This window comes from Dryobates pubescens, chromosome 4, assembly GCF_014839835.1.
Source record: "Dryobates pubescens isolate bDryPub1 chromosome 4, bDryPub1.pri, whole genome shotgun sequence".
Taxonomy (NCBI): domain Eukaryota; kingdom Metazoa; phylum Chordata; class Aves; order Piciformes; family Picidae; genus Dryobates; species Dryobates pubescens.
The window spans coordinates 4,066,702-4,087,077 of record NC_071615.1 but is presented as its reverse complement, the minus strand read 5'-3'; the positions used below and the strand labels follow the sequence as shown (position 1 = coordinate 4,087,077).

At 43.2% G+C, this 20,376-nt stretch overlaps 1 protein-coding gene across 1 annotated transcript in view; it reads right to left on the bottom strand.

Moving 5' to 3' along the window:
• GNA12 (G protein subunit alpha 12) overlaps positions 1-20,148 on the bottom strand; it is a 41,353-nt gene extending 21,205 nt beyond the window's left edge. Inside the window, exons 1-2 of the mRNA XM_054180335.1 lie at positions 19,427-20,148; positions 7,064-7,279 (exon numbers count right to left, since the gene is read on the bottom strand). Coding sequence (XP_054036310.1) covers positions 7,064-7,279; positions 19,427-19,747 — 537 coding nt within the window. The 5' untranslated portion in view covers positions 19,748-20,148. The remainder of the gene's footprint in view (positions 1-7,063; positions 7,280-19,426) is intronic.
• Positions 20,149-20,376: the final 228 nt, after the last annotated feature.

Genomic DNA, 20,376 nt, shown 5'->3' with positions numbered 1-20,376 from the left:
CTCCATAACTTGCCCTGATATATAAGTCCAGAGCAAGACAGTATTTGAGCTGCACAAAATCTTCTAAGTTAATCTTTTAATTTTGTAGGACATTTTGTGTCAGAGTAAGCCAATGGTTCAGAATTCTAACATAAAATGAGGCTGTAACTGAGGTTTACTGCTATTTTTATAACAAACAAGTGGCAAACCTAAGGGAAGGCTTTGGTAATATAGCAGTATCACTCCTTAAGTGCAGGAGCTAAACTCAAATAGGCCTATTTACTATACACAGCTAACAGTTGGCATAGCTGACTTTCAGCACTAACACCACACAATTACAAATTATCAAGGCTCAGCAGCAGCAATCATGAGTCACTGGCTTGTGGCACTACTGTCAATCCATTGGTTTTTAACAAATACTCTGGGTCACAGTGGTACAGCCCATCCAGATGTATCCAAGAAAAAAGATCCACATAACCTCCCTAGCAATAGTTTCATTCCACAGGAGTTCTGCAAACTAGGAATACCCAAGCAAAGCTCAACAGTCATTTGGCAAAGAGTTGTTGCCTACTCCCTACAGAAAGCAAATGGCAACAAGATTTCCCATACTGGCACTTTGAACATTGTGGCTATCCCCTTTGTACATCACACCAGCACTGGTCAAGTCTCAATGGATTAATGGATTTCATGGATGGAATATGAAAGTTTTGCAGCTCTGGAGAAAGCAGCATATATAGTCCCTTGTGTAAGCTCACTCAAACAGCAGTTTGCAAAAAGAAGAGCTCATTTCTTGTGCCATGGGCAGTTGTACAGGCTGGGGCTTAGCTGCCATGATTTCCTTAAGAGGAAGTGCATTAGCAAGTGCATTATGTTGGTATCAGGCACAAGCACTCCTGCATTTCAAAGCTATAGCATACACTGAAAGAAGAGTAAAAAGCTCAGAAACATGCTTTTAAGGATAACTCTCCTCTGCTCTTGCATTTGAAAGACAAATGATCAGCTGGAAACTTTTTACTTAAGGATTCCAGAGTTCACTACTGGAGTGCACTGAGGAGTTCTGAGAAAACAGAGCCCACTCCTGCAGACATTAAAAGTCATCTACTTGTCATGTCAAGCCAGTGCTCTGCTGCCTCACCTCACATGGCTTCCAGAGGCAGTCAAATTCTGCCACACACCTTTCATATACTACAGCAGCTGGTAGATAGCCCAACTCCTGATCCTCTTACATTACTGTCATATCCACTATTTCCACACCAAAACAAAGACATTTAAATAAGAGTTAGTCCACTTGGAATCATGACTTGGCGTGAAACTCATGTCTCACCTCCACACTGCCCAAAATGCACAGCTGGCTGCCTAGGAGGCTTTGAAGCTTTCAGCTCCTTCCATGAGAAAAACCCAACAACAAAATGATACTAACACAGGGAGCAGGCTGTTCACTAAGTGACACTTCCAGCTCACTGTCTGTTCTGGCAGGCACAATTTAACCACTTTGAGTGTCTGCTTAGACAAAACAAAAACAAACAAACAAACAGACCCAAAACAACAAAACAAAAGAACAACCCATAATGGTTAATCCATAGGGGAGTAACTTGTCTTGTTAAAAGTATCCCCCAAAACCCCCACACCTCAAAACACCAGGAAGTGGTAAATTGATATCAAATAAAGGGTCTTTAAAACGTTTTCCAGAGTCTTCCCACATCCAGGGCTTCAGAGGCTCTTAGTATTTGAAGTATTACTGGAAGTGTTCCATACAATTCCCTGAGCAGAAAGCTAAAAATAGCTATGGACACAGTAGTAAATTTTTGTCTGTATTTGCAATGCCCTTATTCCCTCTCAGGAGTCACTACTTGCCATTAATGCTGATATTCCAATTTTTTTTAAAGGAGTTATTAAAACATCACAAATTATTTTGGCAGTGCAGTGAACCATACTAATAATGCATCAATAACCACAATTAAATTGATACTCCAGTAATGTATCATTAATATGTTCTGTATTGTAAGAATGACTGCACTAAACCAGGTATCTTTTGCAGCCTCCCTGGATGGCCATGCTCTTTTCTGTATCAAGAATGGTGGGTAGCCATAAGCACAAGTCAGAAATTAGTCTGACTCTGAGTAACTCTGCACAGTTGCCTTAACTGCAAACAGGCTTTGGAGTTGAGATGAAACAGCCCCACCAATCCTGAAGAGAAGAGTCCACAGGAGAAGTCCAGGAGCTCACAAAATACATAGTTACAGGCTAGAAAACTTGGGTGTTCTGAAGAGAAACAGCAAAAATCACTCAAATGAAGACACTGCTTTGATTAAGAGTAGCTAGGATGGAAACTGAACAACAAATCCAAACCCACAGTGTGCGTGTTTAAAAATCCTGATAAAACAATGTCAATTTTGGCTTCAGCCCTGATGAAGCCAGATGACAGCCTTTGCAGATCTACTCATTGTTAGCTACAGCTCTGTAACAGCACTGGCACACAATATAAAGTCTGTCCTGACCGTGACAAAAGCATCATTTTCTTGCCCGACAAGCCCTATTTGTCCCATCTTCATCCACAATAACACGAAGCATGCCAAGCTGCAAGAAGTCAAAGTACCACCTAATCCCACTTCAGACTTTGTTCTGGACACATTAAAGTAAAAGTGAATGGCATCCCATGCTCTGCCACTAGAGACCGAGGAGGGAAAAAAGTAGAGCTCAACAAAACAGAAACCACCTGACCAAAGCAATTCCTACTTGGGCCTCAGTCCCCGTGGTTTATGACATAAAAGGAAACCTCATTTCATGGTGCAAAAATCTTGCAGATAGCTGAACTCCCAAACACACCCAAATACTTGTCATTAGGCTCTAACTGAAGAAGCTTCCATCCTTTAAGCTAGAACAAAATCGAAGTCCCAAGGTCCTCTCCCCAAGAAGCTATTCCAAATAGAACTTGTCTCCACCTGCTGGTAGTGAGGAATTAACACTTAGTTGCCCTAACTACCACAGGCAACCTCCGAAGATGTTACAGGGCATCGAGAGACATGATCAATGTATTTCTTTCTAACATACAGACAGAAAATGGGGTAGGATAATGAGGGCAAGGGGGAAGAGAGAAGAATCGCATACTGATTACAAAGGAATTCCTATCCTAGCAGTTAAAAAACGAGGACAGAGATGGTGACAATGTAACCAAACATACAATGGAGCTTTTGTCCACAAACTACTTGGCTTGCATACAAGGAACAGAGGAACTTGGGTCGGTGGGGACAAGCTGAGGCGGGGGAAGAACCAGAGGCTGATGCTTGTGAAAAGAAAGTGAAATTGGTTGTTCTGCTTTAAGAAAGACAGTGAAGGAAAAAAAGGGGAAAAAAAAACCCAGCACCCTGCTATTGTAGAATCCACCCACTCACTTCTGAAAGGCTGGAAGACCCAGACAGGGATTTACTGCCAGCCCTTCTAGGCACTGAATATGAAGCAGAAAACACTCAGATGCCCAAAGGCAGCTTCTGTGGTCCAAGAGAACCCTTCAGATTGTACAAGGTTATGGTCAGAGCCATTTTCTTACAGCAGATTTGTTACTGCCCAGTCAGTTCTTAAGCTCAGTGTAATAGATCACAGGAAGATACCTGGCACAATGCAATTTGCAGCTCTAGTTAACCCACCAACCAACATAGTTTACTTTTTAAATAGTCACTCAGCTTCCTGGAGAAACAGAATTCAGAGGCAGAGCAGTATAATCCTATTGCTTAGAAGCCAAAATAATAATAATAAAGCTTGTGTTCAGTTGATTGTAAACCCAGGACAAAGGAAATGCAGGTGGTAAGCAAGATGATTATTCCAAACATTGCTGAGAACTACTCAGAAATCTCCCAGTAATGTAAAGGCTCAAAACAGTGGTAATGATTTAAAATGATTTGGATTAAACCTCAAAATAAAAAGGTAATCATTTTAATAGCAATGTAATGATAACAAACACAGTTCACAACAAGCCTATTTCATTTAATAGCTGACTCACACCAAATCAGAAAGGAAGTGATGATGCAGAGGTTTTTCTTTAGCCTTAGTTAAAACTGGTTGAGAAAGAAGATTTATTTTCTCAGGAGCCTGCTATATCTGGCTTCTGTTTATTTACATGAGTCTATATCCAGAAAGAGTTGAAACTAAATGAAGGCATGGGTTTATACACATCAGATGCAATTATAAATAAGGCACCTCCTCAAGCCACCTGCTTTCTTTACAAAGTTATGCAAGTTTTAAGCTTCTCAAAAAAAATGTTATTTGTTTTTTTAATTTAAGGGCAGTGCACTGCTGCTAATCCCCATGCACCCAGGGAGGAAGATCTCTGCTGAAGCTGGAAGCGAGGCATGGAAGCTCGTTCAACTTGTTAGGTGTTAATAACTTGTTTGGTGATCAACCTAGAAGTAGCATTTGTATCCTTGAGAACAACCTATTAAAAGCTTGTAATCCTTTTATTTACAGCTGAGGGACGACTTCATCTCCTGCTGATGCAGCCTGCACAGTGAAGTAACAGCACCCAGGATTTTCAAGAGGTTGGTGCGACGATGCACGCAGCAGGACTGAGTGACTCGACTCTGCCCTGGTGAGACCTCATCTTGAGTACAGCATTCAGTTTTGGGCTCCCCAGTTTAAGGGGGACAGGGATCTGTAGGAGAGGGTCCAGCGAAGGGCTATGAGGATGATTAGGGGGCTGGAGCACTGCCTGATGAGGACAGGCTGAGGGACCTAGGGCTTTTTAGTCTGGAAAAGAGAAGCCTTAGAAGGGATTTAATAAGTGTTTATAAATACCTGAGGGCTGGGGGGTCAGGAGGGAGGGGACAGGCTCTGCTCACTTGCTCCCTGTGATAGGACAAGGAGCAATGGATGTAGGCTGCAGCACAGGGGGTTCCACCTCAACACAAGGGGGAACTTCACTGTAAGGGTCACAGAGCACTGGAACAGACTCCCCAGAGAGGCTGTGGAGTCTCCTTCTCTGGAGAGACTTTCAAGGCCCATCTGGATGCATTCCTCTGTGACCTGAGCTAGGTTGTATGGTCCTGCTCTGGCAGAGGAGTTGGACTCGATCTCTTTGGGTCCCTTCCAACCCCTGACATCCTGTGACACTGCTCACAAGTTAAGAGTTCTGCTGCCTACATCAGTTCCAGTTGCCCTAGTAATCTTAAACAGGTTATATGACTGCCACTCAAAAAAGGATGCAAGAAGGAACTTTAGCATGCTGCTGAGGATGACAGCATATGAAATGATCACTTGCGTGCCTCTATGCCTGGATTTTGTGAGGCTTTTTTATTTTTTGGTATTTCCTGTTTAATCCTCAAAGCCAGAGAATGCAGAGGTAGGCTGACTACTCTTGGAATGCTATTTATTCAACAAATTGGGACTTTTTTTCCAGTTTGATGCAATTTTATTGCTAACTGGTACAAGAATGAACCTCCTACATGACCCCAATCTAAACTTCCCCCTGAAATGCAAACCCCAGGCTTGATCATAGCATTTCTCAGAAAGAAATCCCAACCAACCAAAAACACCACCCAAAAAACCCCCAAACACCCAACACAACAATTTTTAACAGGCTCTTGGTGCAATTATTGCTTACTGCACTGGATTCTTAGTGGTTTTCTCATGTTAAATTCAAGCTCCCTGGGGCATGAACCATCTTTTGATTTTACATTTACACAGTGCTTAGGAACAGCAAAAATCTTAGTGTCTACTGATGCTAGGAATTATAGAACAATTAATCTCTCCCCCCTGCACATCCTCCCACCCATCCCCAGTGCTGTCAAATGGGAAATGGTTCCATTTTTAGCCTGAGGAAATGAGGTTTATACAATCATCCTGTGACAGTTTTACCTAGCTACTTTATTTATTCGTTAGTCATTTAGCAGTCTCAAGATAATTCAGAGACAGATTTCAAGGATATGCAACAAGACTCAAGTAGACATCTTATTAGTGAAGACAGATGAGTACCTAAGGGCTGTAACATGAGTTTAACTACAGTATACACACTAGAGAACCTGTCTAGAGGAGCTGCATGAGGAAACAAATAAGGATTTTATTGAGTTTCTCTGGCTTTCCTTTAGCTGTACCGAGTTCCTTTGTAAGAGACTACAGAAAGCCATTTTTCTGTTGTCTGCCTAACCCTTCTGTTAAAAACATCCAGGCATGAAGAATTTCACCTTTAACCACCTCTCTCTTTTCCAAAAGTAAAAAGCTGAATGCAGCTTGGGGACAGAACATCCAAACCCAAAGAATTCTACCTGCAGAATGATGCATAATTCACGGTGAAATCATACAGATACATTTATTACAACAAGAAGGAAACCATCCCATAGAGTTTTCCAAGAACTACTAACTGCAGTACTAGGTTGCACTGATCATGACCTTGTTTCACCAAAGAGGGAAGAAAGAGAGAGTGGAGGGGGGGGAGAAAAGGCACCTTCAGTTTGCACATGGGAAGAAAAAGGAGTGGATTATTAACAGCTGTCAGAAACATATTCCATACCAGAAATGCAACCCTTTTGGCACAAGAATATGAAAACCAAGTAACAAGAAAGCATGGAAGATAGCACAGTTTTATGCTCACTGTCATCTTTCAGTTGCTTATCCAAGCTTCACTTGCAGACGTCAAGATGAAAAGAAACAGTCAAACAGCAGCAGCAGGAATGGGTGCTGCATTCACTTCAAAAGATCTGCATGCAGGAATAGTTTGCCAGTATCAATATAGTGTAAGCTGGCAGGACTGGAAAGTTACAAATTAAGTGTGCCTTCATCAGTGACCTACTATGAACAGACCTACTGAGCTGCTAAAATATTTTTAGTTCAACCAATTCCTGCCTTTTTTGGTTCCTCTTGCTCTTCCAGTTTATCCAGTCATGTGCACTTTTCCACTCCCTCTTACTGCCATGTAGTTTTTCAAGTTTGGCTCCAATTATCACTTGCTTCTGCTGCTGAAGTGCTTGGATTTACAGCTTTACTACAAACAGCTCATAGGATGGCTAAATCTTGCACGTAGCAAGCAATCTTTCAACTGGAGAGAGTTTTAAACAGCAGGGAACTGCTCGCCTCCCACGACAGAGAAGATACTCACCAGCTGATACTCGCTGCGGCGGCTGAAGGCTTCCTTGATTCCCGAATCCCTCCACAGTGCTCCCAGCGCAGGCACATACAGCTGGAAGGTGGCAGGCTCTATGGGCATTCCAGCTTTGTTTTCAAAAGCCATCAAAAACATCCCATGCTTCTCATTCTCGGTGTATTGCCAAGGGATCCCCAGTTTGTCCCGTGCATCAACCAGAACCCTGCAGCCCTAAAGAATGATTCAGATAAGAAGAGTCAGTGACAAAAAGATTAAAGTGTAAAAGAACAATCTGGACTCAGAGGTGCTTGAAGCTTTTTATTCTTTTTTTAACTGCTCTGTTGAGACTGAACTCCAAGAATCATCAACATTGTTTATTGCAACATGGCTGACAAATAAGATAGGAAGAGCTTGCTTCTGTAAGCAACTCAGCTACAATGTATTTTTCTGGGTAGGAAAAAATACTATCAGCAACAGCTAGTTGCAACAAGCAATACTACCAACGGATAATAAACACCAAATGTGTAAGGAAAGTGTCTTGGAACTAATTATGATCCTCACAGCTGTAGTTTTAAAGGTAACATCATGCATGAAACTATACCCTTCCATCTTTGCATTTGGGGTTTAGATACTAAAAGAGGCCAGAGGAGCTTTTCTCAAGCAGCAGAAGATCGAAAGAGCACTAAAAAGTATTGTTGAAAGAACATAGTGTATAGTCTGGTGAAGCACAGCATATTGAGCACCCAAAATGAGGGAACTCACTAACTTCCAGTGCTGTACGCATCCACCAACTAGTTAAGCTTTTGGGCAAAAAAAATACAGTAATACCAAACTAGCAAGATCTGAAAAGCATACTGCTGTAAAGCACAATTTGGATATGATCCACTTAGATGCTACACAATGCAGCTATCCAACTTCATAGATTTCTTCCAAGTCTGCTGCAGTTGAGCATCTTCTGCTGAGATGCTTTCATGCACATGGTTACCTCCAGCAGGAAAGCCCAGCAGCAAGCAGACTGAAGGCATTGCATAAATTCCAAGCTGCTAAGCAGAGTAAATCAAGTGCAGTTTTCCATCAGCATCAGCTCACTTTTCAAACTTGCCACACACTTGCTAGGAAGTCATGACAGGTAGGTTTTGGTACTCTAATTGTGGAAGAAAATCTGGAAGGAAAGCCATGCAGTTCTCAAATTCAACCCAGGATTAGCAAGACTACTTCATTCCACATATTACAGTTCTTATGGAAACATTTTCATGCTCATGGCACCGAGTCAAACACATGAGGTTAAGTAACTTTGAAACTCCAGTTTTGATGAGCTACACCTCCACAAACTATCTTCAGTCAGTCAATAGATATTTCTCCACAGCAGGTGATACTTTACTGAAGGACAGATCTGTTAATGGTGGCACAGCATCTCAAATACCACCTACTTCACAAGTAAAATCTGTTGGTTATATTAAACTACTTTTCTCATTGTGTTGTTCTTTTGGTTTTACAGTTGATGAAAATAGATTTAAATAAAAAAAAAAGAAAAGAACAAAACTGAAGTTCTGTTTCCAGAGTTACTCACATGAGCTTCCACATCATGGGTCTGATTTTTGCATACTTGAATATCAGGACTGTACATGTTTTCTTAACACTCGAACCTTTCACCTCTCCAACCTTTTCACAGCACCACACAACCAGAACAGTAACTTTCCCAATGGAAATGAAGATTGGAGAGGACAGTGAGAAGCAACTTGGTGTCACAGAAGAGGAACTCAAAGCCAAACATAGTGGCTGTCATTATGCCACAGTGCTCCTGAAGTGCAGCTTCCCCAAAATGTAAATATTTATGATTCTCTAGTGATTGTTACTTTCTCTTTATAAAGCTGAGAATGTATCTCCACAATACCATGGAAAGACTAAAATTGAATATATTTACAAACTGCTGCTTAAAATTCCAGACATAACTATCTAGTAACTATGTCATCCAGACCAAAGCCAACTCTCATTCCTAGTTACAGTTTATCCCTTTATTAACACAAGTCTTTAGATCTTCATTATTTAAGTGGTGTTAACAAATGCAGGCATGAAGAAAAAAACACCCATCACTTACAAGGCTTTGTCTCTGAATTACAAATGCTTGCATGATGTCTCATAAACTAAAGACACTTACTTGTACAGAATACCATCCTGGGTGCAGTTCAAAGCCAATGTCAGCTCCCCCCCCTACTCCAAGTCAAGATCTTGAAGATCAATTTTTTTTCCCCCCAAGCACTATGGTCACCAAGATGGGTGGGACATCACCCTTTCTAGGTATTGAATGCCAGGTTTGCTTCTGTTCAGTGAGAAGTGTTCGTGAATAGAAACAGTTAACTGGCGCTGTGTGTCAGCCAGCGATCACCATCTCTCCAGTCTCCCCGGGACACAGCTCCCAGCCCACACAGGCCAGCTCTGACCTTTCACCTGCTTCAGCTCCAGCTCTCTGCAACCATCTCAGCTCCAGCTTTTCTATGTTACAGCTTTGGGACTGGCTTAACCCTTACCCACCTCACTACTACCACAGTCCCTTCAGAGGGCTGGCAAGATTGCATGATTCCTGTTGGTCCAGCACCAGAACCTCAGGCTCAGAACATATGCCCCTACACTGCCACTTTTCCTTTTCCTGCTCCCACAGGAGACACACAAAGGATCTCCAGAGACTGTTGTTAAAGAAAGTTCCACCATTTGTTTGGAGAAAACCACAGAACAGTTTCAATCAAGGGCATAGAGACTGCTCCAGTCCCAGAATAGTCACTTATCTGCTGGCTGCTGCTCCTTGAAAACGCAGGTTCAAATCTCCCTGGGGCAAGAGAGGGCACTTAACGTCGACCTTACAGACCCTATGTGAGTGCATTAACTGCTATAAGGTCACCCATGGGAGTACATAGGCACAGGATCAGCACTTTCCCCTGTTTCAGACAAATTGTTACAATCAAATCACATACAGAGCCCAATCTGGGGCGTGACAGATTCAGATGCAGAAACATCAGCACTAGCACTGACAAAGCAGACATACAGAGAAGGTCAATTTAAAACTGAATGAGAAACATCAGAAATAGGGGATGGATCAGCAGGAATGCTGTCCTATGCATATCCACAGGAACAGCACTGCTCAGAAAACCAAACCAAAGCAGCCAGAATTTGTAGGACACCAACTCTGAGATACATACACCTAAAACACACCAGGAGTAAAAGCTTTACACAAGGAGCAAAGCAGGCAGTGTTTCTTCCCCCCCGGGGCTTAGCGGCTAAAAGTATTTGTGACTCAGCAAGATCTCCAGTAAAGCGAATCTAAACTTAACATTTCCCTACCTCCACCAAACAGTTCTCCAAATGATGCAAGCAGATGTCAGAAAGATGAGGAGAAACAGAGAAAATGCCAAATTTAGATCCCATGTATTTGCTATTCTCACATTTCCAAGTTACTGGTAACAGCTATTTTCTGCAGCCAGAAAGAGCATTTGATAATCCTTGCCCCATTACTCTGCAGAACAAGTTACCCTAAGAAAGGTCCCTTCTTTCTGAAAATGCATGCAAAACACTTTGCCTGCCTCTTTCTGCCAAAGAGACCATCATGAGAGATGGCCAGAGAGTCACTTCTATCTGTTGAGAAAACTGCTTAAAAGTTCACATATACTGTTGATGCCCAGAGGTAAAGACTGAATTAAGAAGATACATTCTAGAGTCAATAAATTGAAATTCTGGGAATAAGTAATGAAAAATATTTATGAAAAGTGAATTCAAACTCAGATACCATTGGTACAAACACCAAAAAACCCTCAAAGTTTTATTGTCAGTACAACAATGAAGGTTAGGATAAATCAGACTGCATTCATAGCAAGGCTCATTTCACAGTAAACCTTCCCAACAGCACTGGGACAGTTTTCCTTATTGTCTACTACTGTAGGAAATGCCAATTCACTCTTTCATTCAGAAGACTGAATACTGTCAATTACCATTCTGTTTGCAGATTTGGAAGACAGTAGAAAACAACATGACAACAACTTTTGGTATGAAATGAACTACTGAACAGTTCAACTGATCTAAAGCTTTTGTGCTGCAATCAAAGCACAACACAGAAAAAGCACAAGAGGAAAGCACTAAACTTGACACATAAGCATAGTGTCAGGCATTAGAAAATGGCAAAACAGGAGGACACTGGAAGTACAGGTTAAATGTGGGAAATAGGAAGTTGTCTGGTCCATTAATTTCATAATAATATTTAGCATACTCAAGTCATTGTATAAACCCCTGGCATGCACAAAACCTGAATGGACATAGGGCAGGACAAGAAAAGGTACAAGAGTGTGACATGTGAGCTAACTCATCAAGTATTGCATCTTAACAGAAGAAAACACTAAATCCACAGACTGGGGGGAAGTGACTGAGGCATAATATACTAGAAGTTTACAGACATAACAAACCAGTTGGAGAAAGGGAGTAGAAAAGGCCCTTCTTTTCCCCATCCCTTGCCACACAAGTATGAATGGTACGTAACAGTCATTAAACTAAAGGTTAAACTCGTAGAAGGGATTTTCCTGTACACCTCCCAGTAAGACAAACTCATTTACATAGGATGCTGGCCAAAAGTATAAATGGACTCGAAGAGCAATCGAGTCAAATTGATGGAAGAAAGGTCCAAAGAGGACTATTCAATTACATTCCAGATGCGACTCCTGGCTCAAAAAGTTTCCGAAACCAAAGGCTGCCAATAACTAGAAGAGCACACCGAAGTATCACATTGCTCTGTTCTTGTACCATTTTTGGTTGTGGCTTTTTTTCATGTCAGACAAAGCACTAGCTGCTTGGCCTGACAGAGGACAGCTGCCAGGCACAAAGCAGCGTGTTTGCTGCTCACCACCAGTATGAAGGGTTTATGAGCATTTGCACAAAATGCTCATTACTAGGGCTGGCTCAAGCTTATTTTTCCTCCTTTACTTTTGAAAAAGCTTTCTAACTTTGAAAAAAAAAATAAAAATCCTGGTTGGCCTATATCTTTAAGTAGTAATTAATTTATTTGTAGGAATTATTAGAAAGGCTGTCACCAGCTAATGTCACTTGAAGCCGGTGATGCTTGCCAATACATGCAAAGAAGTGCTGTGTACTTAAAACAGCAGCTTGATTTAGCAATCTTACATCAGTAGTGACACTTCTACACAAAACACAACATTGACATTTTACATTATTCATACTCCAGTACTTAAAGCATAACAAATCCTTCAAATCTCACACATTTTGCCAGATGGACTAACTCAGAGGCCCAGGGAAAAGGCTGTTTTGGTTAAGCACCAAACACAATGGAAACTGCAGGTTTTGGGAGCGCTCACTCATAAGCAGGTTCTTCCATGCACAAACCAACAGTCAAGTGATCAAAATATTTGATTATTTTAGTCAAGTGTCTAGAGAGAACTTGCAAAACCACTTAAGAGTTTGTATACAAACAGGAAAGTGTCCTACAGTGCATTTTCTCAAAATAATTTTAGGGAACTGCTACTGGGTATGAGATCAGTCAGCAGAGGAACTGTTTTACATGAAACACTGCAGCACTGGCTTTTTTAAGCTTTTACCACCAATATACTGCTCAGCCTTATACAAAGCCCGACATCTCCAGCATCTATACCACTTACAGAAATCACTGTTGAACACTTGATCAGGGGGCTCCAAATCACAGCTAACAGCCAACACTGTCTTCTCCTGTAGCTGTAAACCAATGTGAACACTGCAAGCAAGAGGGAAATCCAAACCCATTTCCTACTGTGTGCTTTTCCTCATTGTTGTTGACAAGGAGCTGGCAAAGTCTGGGGATCACAATTCACAGAGACCAATATAAATCTGAACTAGTGCCAAAAGGAGTGCTCCCACCTCAGCAAGATATTTCTAATGCACCCTTTATGCCAGTGGAGCAGTGCAAAGTGATGCAGCTATATGAACACAGGTCAGCTGGACCAGCAAGTTTAACTGTACCAAAAACTGGCAACAGCTCCATGATCACTGGTGCCAATAAAGAGAGAAAGCTGAATCACAGCCATAGATGGGACTGGACTTCTCAGCAGGAGGACTTACTGGCAACTAAAGAAAGATGATAAAATGTAGCCTACATGTATTTTTAGAAAACCTCTCTTAACCTTCTGAAAAAGACATTTTCAAAGACAGTTTTTAAAAGTAAATCTGTCAGTGTTTGCAAATACAGTCACATGCACTTTCCAAAACTGCTGTCTGGTGCAGTGGGGAGAAGGTGATCTACTCCCAACACAGGTGATCATCCCCAAGACAATCAGGTTTCCACAGCACACCGTCATAAAAGCATTAATGGTGTTTGCGTTTGATCTGTGTCCTTGGAACGTTACAGCCAAGCAGTAGCCAAGATGCCAATGTCATCAAGGATAAGGTTTCACATTACAGAGCAGTCTAACAACCAGGCACTATCAAAAAGGGCATCTCTCCTGGTAGTGTGGTTCCATCCTCCGTCTGATGGGTTTTCATTTGCCTGAGTCCACAAGCCAGCCCTGTGAGCAAACATCACCAAACCCCTAGCCATTTGTTAGAAAAAAAGTGGCTTCCACTGCCTGTATCAGTTTGCTGCAAGGTGAGAAAGACTCAAGGGTAGGAGCAGCACCAGTTAACCCAGTCTGACAACTGAAAGGCTCACTGGTTATGCACATATTTTCACCACTCACATATTCCAGTACCACCCAGGTGAGAGGAGGGTAAACAGTAAAGACGACCTACCTTCCAGCACAACACACAAGTGAAAAATGGGAACAAAGGGGAAGTGTCATTTACTTAGTCCACAGGAATACAAACATTAAGAAACATTTGGATTAGCCACTGAATCTCTGAATTGGGAGCAGCACGGATGTCTGCTTGTCTGGAAACTCTGAAAAGAGTCTTTGACTGAATCCAGCAAAATGATGATAAATGCAGCAGAAGAAAATTCCTCTCACTGCAAGCTTTACTTGCACTAGGCACAAAGTTGAGAGATGATAACCTCAGAAGTGACAACTCATGAAGGACCTTAAAAAAGTTGCAAGTTAATATTTTCAGAATGACATTACCATGTTTCTCCTTTGCCTGATACCATCACACTAGTATCTAGATCATAATTTGTTCATGCTTGCAATGAAGCAGCATCTGTAGTTCCAAAAGCATCCCCCATCAGGTTTGGCAAGATCCTGTCATGGTGCCCTCATACATACACTGCCAGAATGCCAGCAGATGTGCTTAGACAGGAGAAGGGATAGAGTGAGGGGTCTTCAACATTCAGACAAGACCAGTAAAGCCAGCTCTGCCCCCAACACGAAAAACCCAACATACAAGTTTTTCCCCTGTTTGTCCTGAACTTACTTTTTCAAACAATGCATACCAGCTTGCTCCAAGTTTTCTTGTAAACATTGTTCGAAGCACAATTTACTCCTTTCTTTGCCAGAACTGTTTCCAAGTGAATTATAAAAATATATGAATACTGAACCAACTGAATATCATGTAAGCTCCCAAATTTAGTCACTCGAGTGACTAGATTTTTGTCTGGAAAACATCAAAGTATGGTGTCTGCAGTCTCCAGGCACTAACTCCTGTTCTGCAATACTAATGACTACATCACAGGAGCAACGTAAGCTCTATTTTGGAACAACAATGAATATTTATTACTTACTATTGACCATTACTCTTCTTGCACTGTCCACCATGATGAAGACAGATTGCTCTCTCCTTGCCCAAACAAGAGACACTCCAAATTCAGAGACCACCAGAGCTGACAGAATTCTTATTTAAGATGCAGAAAATACATCAACTGGAAGTCAGTAAGAGATTTATTGATTAAATATACCTGGAACAGGAAGACTTAACAAGACTCAGAGGTGGCTTTTCTTCTTTTCTACATAATGTTATGAATATTATTTTTCATACTACAATAATCACTCATGATAAAACACAAAGCAAAGATAACCAGGTTTAAATACCAGTTCTATCATGGCACTTTAACACTTGTATGTTAAATTTAATGGGAAAACTCCTAATTAGCCACACTTCCTACGGAGTATTCTCCTCCTCATTCCTTTCAAAAGCTGTCCCAGCAGAAATGAGACTATCACTGTCCTGTAACTAACTACTCAAGCACAGCTATATCCCAACTTTGAAGTAACAGATGGGAGTGTTACTATTGTCATCTCCTAATGTGTTACCAAGTATATTTGCATGTGAACTCAGAACCGAGGAGTCAAGTCCATTTAAACAGTAACTAGAGTCCATACAAGAGAAATATGTATTCCCCCCTCATTTGTAGGCTCTTAGAAGCTATATGCTTGCATGACAAATGACTAGGTAACTTGGTAACTCAAAGTGTAACTCCCAGTTAAACTGAGGAACATTCTTTTCCCACTTCCCAGAGTTTGTACCTGACTGAAACCTGCAAATTGCAAGCGAGTTTTCTTGTTTTGCTTCACAACCACACAAGGTAAAAACCACCTTGATAATGAGAGATCATAAAAACAACATAAGCCCATTCAAGGTACACAGAGAGCCTCTTACAACCAAGCAGCAGCCTAGGTCTAGCAGTGACTGTGGAAGTCTGAAGTTCTTCCTAAAATGGATACTCACTTTGCCTGCTTTACTGTCACTCATTTTCAAGCTGTCAAGGAGAAATGCTCTCAGGTATACCAATACATATTGCAACGACTTGAGAGTCCCAAAGATACATCCTCCAGGAGTTTCCATGCTCAAAAATCTTTGGTTGTTTTTTCTCCCACTCAAAGCCCACAAACAAAGTTACACATCATTTCCTGAGTAGCTCTTTCCTCTGCAACTCCAAGCTTTTCAATTCCTTAGTCAATCATTGCAATCCAGGCCCCACATAAGAAAACACTCACAGATGTACTGAAACATTGAGCTGGTCTTCTCATTTTCAACATGGAAGCCAGTTATTACCAAAAACCTCATCAGATTATATTTCAGGCTTCTAAAAGGTGATATTTTTTGGGTTTTTTTTTCCCCTTTGGTCTCAGATTGAAATCTCTCAAACAAGCTGGTACAAGTACCACTCTGGTACTTGTAGATGAGTATTTTTCTTATGCAGCTAAGCTGGGTTTTTGCAAGCAGCATGATATTCTCATACTTGAAACAAAAAAACATTTAGACAAGGAACATCAGAGCCATGATTCATCAAGTATCTAAACTCCTTAACTGTTATCAAAGGAAGCAAGTGGAGTAACAAGGCCAACCCATTTGTTTTGGAAGGTGTAAAAAAAAATTCCTTCAGCTACAGTTGGAAGGCATCAAAACACTCATGTAACACCACCACCAGATTGAAACTTAAGTATACATAACTTTTCCAAGTGTCTCTGTGTATCCAAGAGTCACCTTAAAATTCATATGCAGCAGCAGGCCCTGTCCTATCCACTTCCCTTCTCCAGGTGGGTGTGCTGAAGTCATGAAGCCTGTGTACTCATACCAGAACATTAACACTACTGCTTTTCACTTCCATCATCAAAAAGTTCCAAAAAGTTACTTTGAAACTTAGCCTCGATTAACAAGCAAAACCCTAGTTAACCAATGACTATTTACCTTAAACCAAAGCAAAACTAATGTATTTGAAGACCGTCCCACAAATGCCAGAAAAAGCTAGCAAGGCCCTGAACCATCACCTGGACTAAATGGAAAAGTAAATCCTGTATCACAGATTTATTTCATTTCAGCATTTTGTTTCTAACTAGGGTTTCCTGAAGTGGGGGATGTGAAGCAGAGACAACAGGGTAAGGAAAGAACTCAGCATTAGGAAGATACGAGAAAAGCAGGAAGCTGAAAACCCAAAGTGGAAGCTGACACTAATGTCAATTCCTAGTTAGCACTGTTATTTTCAAAGAGGTTTCAGGTTCTGTTCCCTGAAGCAGTTCCTTCATTCTCCATAAACTGTACAGACTGTCTAAATGCTACTGCAATAAGTACTCTAGAATTATCAAGCACTACTGAGGGAGCAGTAATCCTCCTCCTTCAGAGAGGAGTTTAGTCATGGTTGGAAAATGAAAATTGACCATTTAATCCCAGAGATTTACACTGCATTGCTAACTCAGATCTCAGTGTTGTGGCAGCTTAACAGAACCATTGTTTGACCATGCTGAGAACTATGTGGAAAAAGGGGCTAAGGTTGCTGCAGCTGTACTTCCTGACGTCAAAGATTTCTATGCTACATGGGAGATCATTTTCAATTCACAGTGCCCGCATCATATTATGAAAATTCATCTTATATCTCTTCTTTTGAATTAGATACATGGTGATGCTCACTCCTTTTAGTCTTAACATACTCTTGCCATAGTGACCACCCCCAAGCCATTCCACAAAAGCTATGAGTGAAGAGTAAATTGTGGTGTTCTACATAAGAGCCATCTCTGTCATCCGGGGCAGTAAGAGAAAGAAGAGTCAGATAGATGTGGCCTGTGTACCCAGAAGGGTGGCCTAACCTAACACCCCTACATCATGGGCTGCAAGACCAAAAGGACAATCTCTTGAACCATATTGACTCGATTTAAGGACACTTCCAGGTTTTACTTTGATAATTAGGAGGCTTTTACAAAGTGTTCAGCTGACAACAGCCCATGAAGTGTTGTTGTTAACTACTGGTCTTGAAATCAAAATCTCTGATTGTTACCTTGAGGACCTGAATTCTACTCTAGGTTCTGCACATTTGCCCAGAGCCATCCAGCAGACAAGTGCTTCAAGTACATAACTCTGCCTCCCCTAGGACAAGATGGAGACACTCATTAGCCTTTCAGAAGCATACCAAGTTCTACTGCTGAAAGCTCTATACCTTCTGCACACACAAAATATGACATCTTATGATAATTAGTATTACTTAGACAACTTAAAGAGGAATGAGTCTCAGATTCCTTCCATTTTCACAAATTGCTTCCTTAAAAGCCACTACTACTACTTTAAAACAGTAGCTGGAACAAATCACTGGCAGTGTCAAAATAAGCATTAAGCCCTCAAAAATCAGACTCCTTATTTCTAGTGTACAGATAAATTCACAGCCCTCTCTTTGCTCACGTAACTGCAATTAAAGAGAAGCTTCTAAGCTTCAACTCTCTTGCACTTAATGGGCTCTTGCAGTCCTGAAAATGGATAAAAAAAAAATAATTAGTCAACAATTTTCTTGTTCACTAACAGAAGCAAAAGACTTTCAAGGAACAGTGGCATTCTTATAAACAAGAGTCACTGCATGGACACATTTAAGTGCATATAATGCTTCCATTTAAAAACCAATCTGAAAATTCAGAAGTAACTCTCTCTCGTTATCCTTAACTTGCAGTTCCCTTTATTCTTCTCACAAACCCATGCCTGTCTAATAATGAAGACAGTCTTTCAGAAAAGCACAGGCAAGAAAGCAGCAGCTCTGCCAGTGAAAGCTTATGAAAAGATACATATTCCTAAGTGGACTTGTCATTCATCTTCATGTATTCTCTGAAATGCAATCACTTCTACCTGCACAGAGCCTCAAAGCTTGCTTCCCAGAAACAGTGTTTGTCAAGGGTGATTTTCCTTACTTGTCTGTAGGCCAAATGCTGTACCTGTAGGCTCCACCAGTAGCCTTTATACTCTCCAGTCACTACAGAAATACACTGCCAGCAACGTAAAGCCCGCACACATACTGAGGAAAACCTTTTTGCAGAAGTACAAAACCAAAGTTATTTCCATTACAGCACTTTGCTTAATCACATCCCACACCACCCAACTCTAAGGGTCGAGGGTCCCCCATTTCCAAAGATGTACCCCAAGTAACAATCACTCACAACCACAATATCTATACAAGGACCTATTTCTTTTCCCATCTCGAGGTACCAGACTCAGGGCACTTGATAAGGGCATGGAAATTCCTCCTTGTTTCTTCAAATGTTTAAGTTTCTCCAATTCGGATTTCGAGGATGCTCTCATAATGTTTTTTCCAGAGCGCAGGCCACACCTATATCCTCTTTCCTCTGCGTTTCCACAAAGCTTTTCTCAATCCCCTTTGCAGGGAAGTTTCCTTTGAGCCTTTTCCATCGAGGCCTTCTGATGGATAACGCTGGAAGCCCGCAGAGCCTCGCCTGCCGCAGCCCGCACAAAAGATACCCGTCTGCCGAAACACCTGCACCGCAGAAACTTCGTCCCTGAAGTACGGGAGCATCCGAAAGGTGCGGGCGGAGCGACCCGGGGGAGCAGCCGCCGCCGCCCGGCCCAACTCACATCCTTTTCCGACGACGATTCAGGGCACGGCCCGAACTCCGGGATGTGCCGGCGCCGGCCTCAATCCACCGACTGCTCTGCGCGAAGGCGGCTGGAGCCGCCACTCCCCCACCCCAACCCGGGCCCCCTCCCGCCCCTCACCTTGAGGATGTTCTCGTAGATGGTGGCCCGGAACTCCAGCAGCGCCTTCTGGTCGAACTCGCGGCCGTGGATGATCCGCATCTGCTTGAGGAAAGTGGACTTGCCACTCTCGCCGGCGCCCAGCAGCAGGATCTTGACCAGGCGGCGGACAGCCCGCCTCTCCCGGGCCAGCATCGCGTCGATCTCCCGGCTCCGCCGTCGCGCCTCCCGCTCCGCATCGCGGCTCCGCTCCTTGCCCTCCCTCCGCGGCTGCTCCCCGGCGCGGCCCGTGGCCTCGGCCGGCAGCAAGCAGCGGCTCAGGGTACGCACCACGCCGGACATGGCGGCTGCGGGACGGCCGTAACGCTCACAACACCGCGGAGACCCCAGCCAGCTCCGCCAGCATCGGGCGGAGGCCACCGAGACGCTGGGACCCAGGAGGAGGAGCGGCAGCCGCAGCCGGGGGCTAAGGGCCGGGACCGCCCATTCCCCTTCTCACGGCTCGGCTGGGCTACGCTGCGGAGGGAGGGGAGGCGGGGTGCGGCCCGGGGAGGCCGGCCGGCCGGGGGGAGGGGTGGCGGCGGCGGGGCGCGGCCCACAGGCCCTGCCCGGGGAGGGGGCACCGCCGCCCCACTCCCCCCCGAGCGGCCAAAGGACGCCGAGTTGTCGGGAAGCGGCAGGAAGACGGCCCCAGGCCCCTCGGCCCGGGTTCAAGCAGTGGCCGCCTCCGGTCCCGCTGAGACGCGGCGGGGCGGGGGGACGCAGAGCCCCCGCGGCCCCTTCAGTCAGAGAACGCGAGCGCCGCCGCCGCGGCCGCCGCCTACGGAGAGGTGGGACCCGCTCCACCCTCCCGCCGTACTCACGCTGAGCCTCATTAGGCCACAGGAATGTCGGTCAATTTCTCCCTCTTCCAATTGGAGGAGCCGGACACTTGAGGCGGGGTTACGGGGGCGACAGAGCTCAAGGCACGG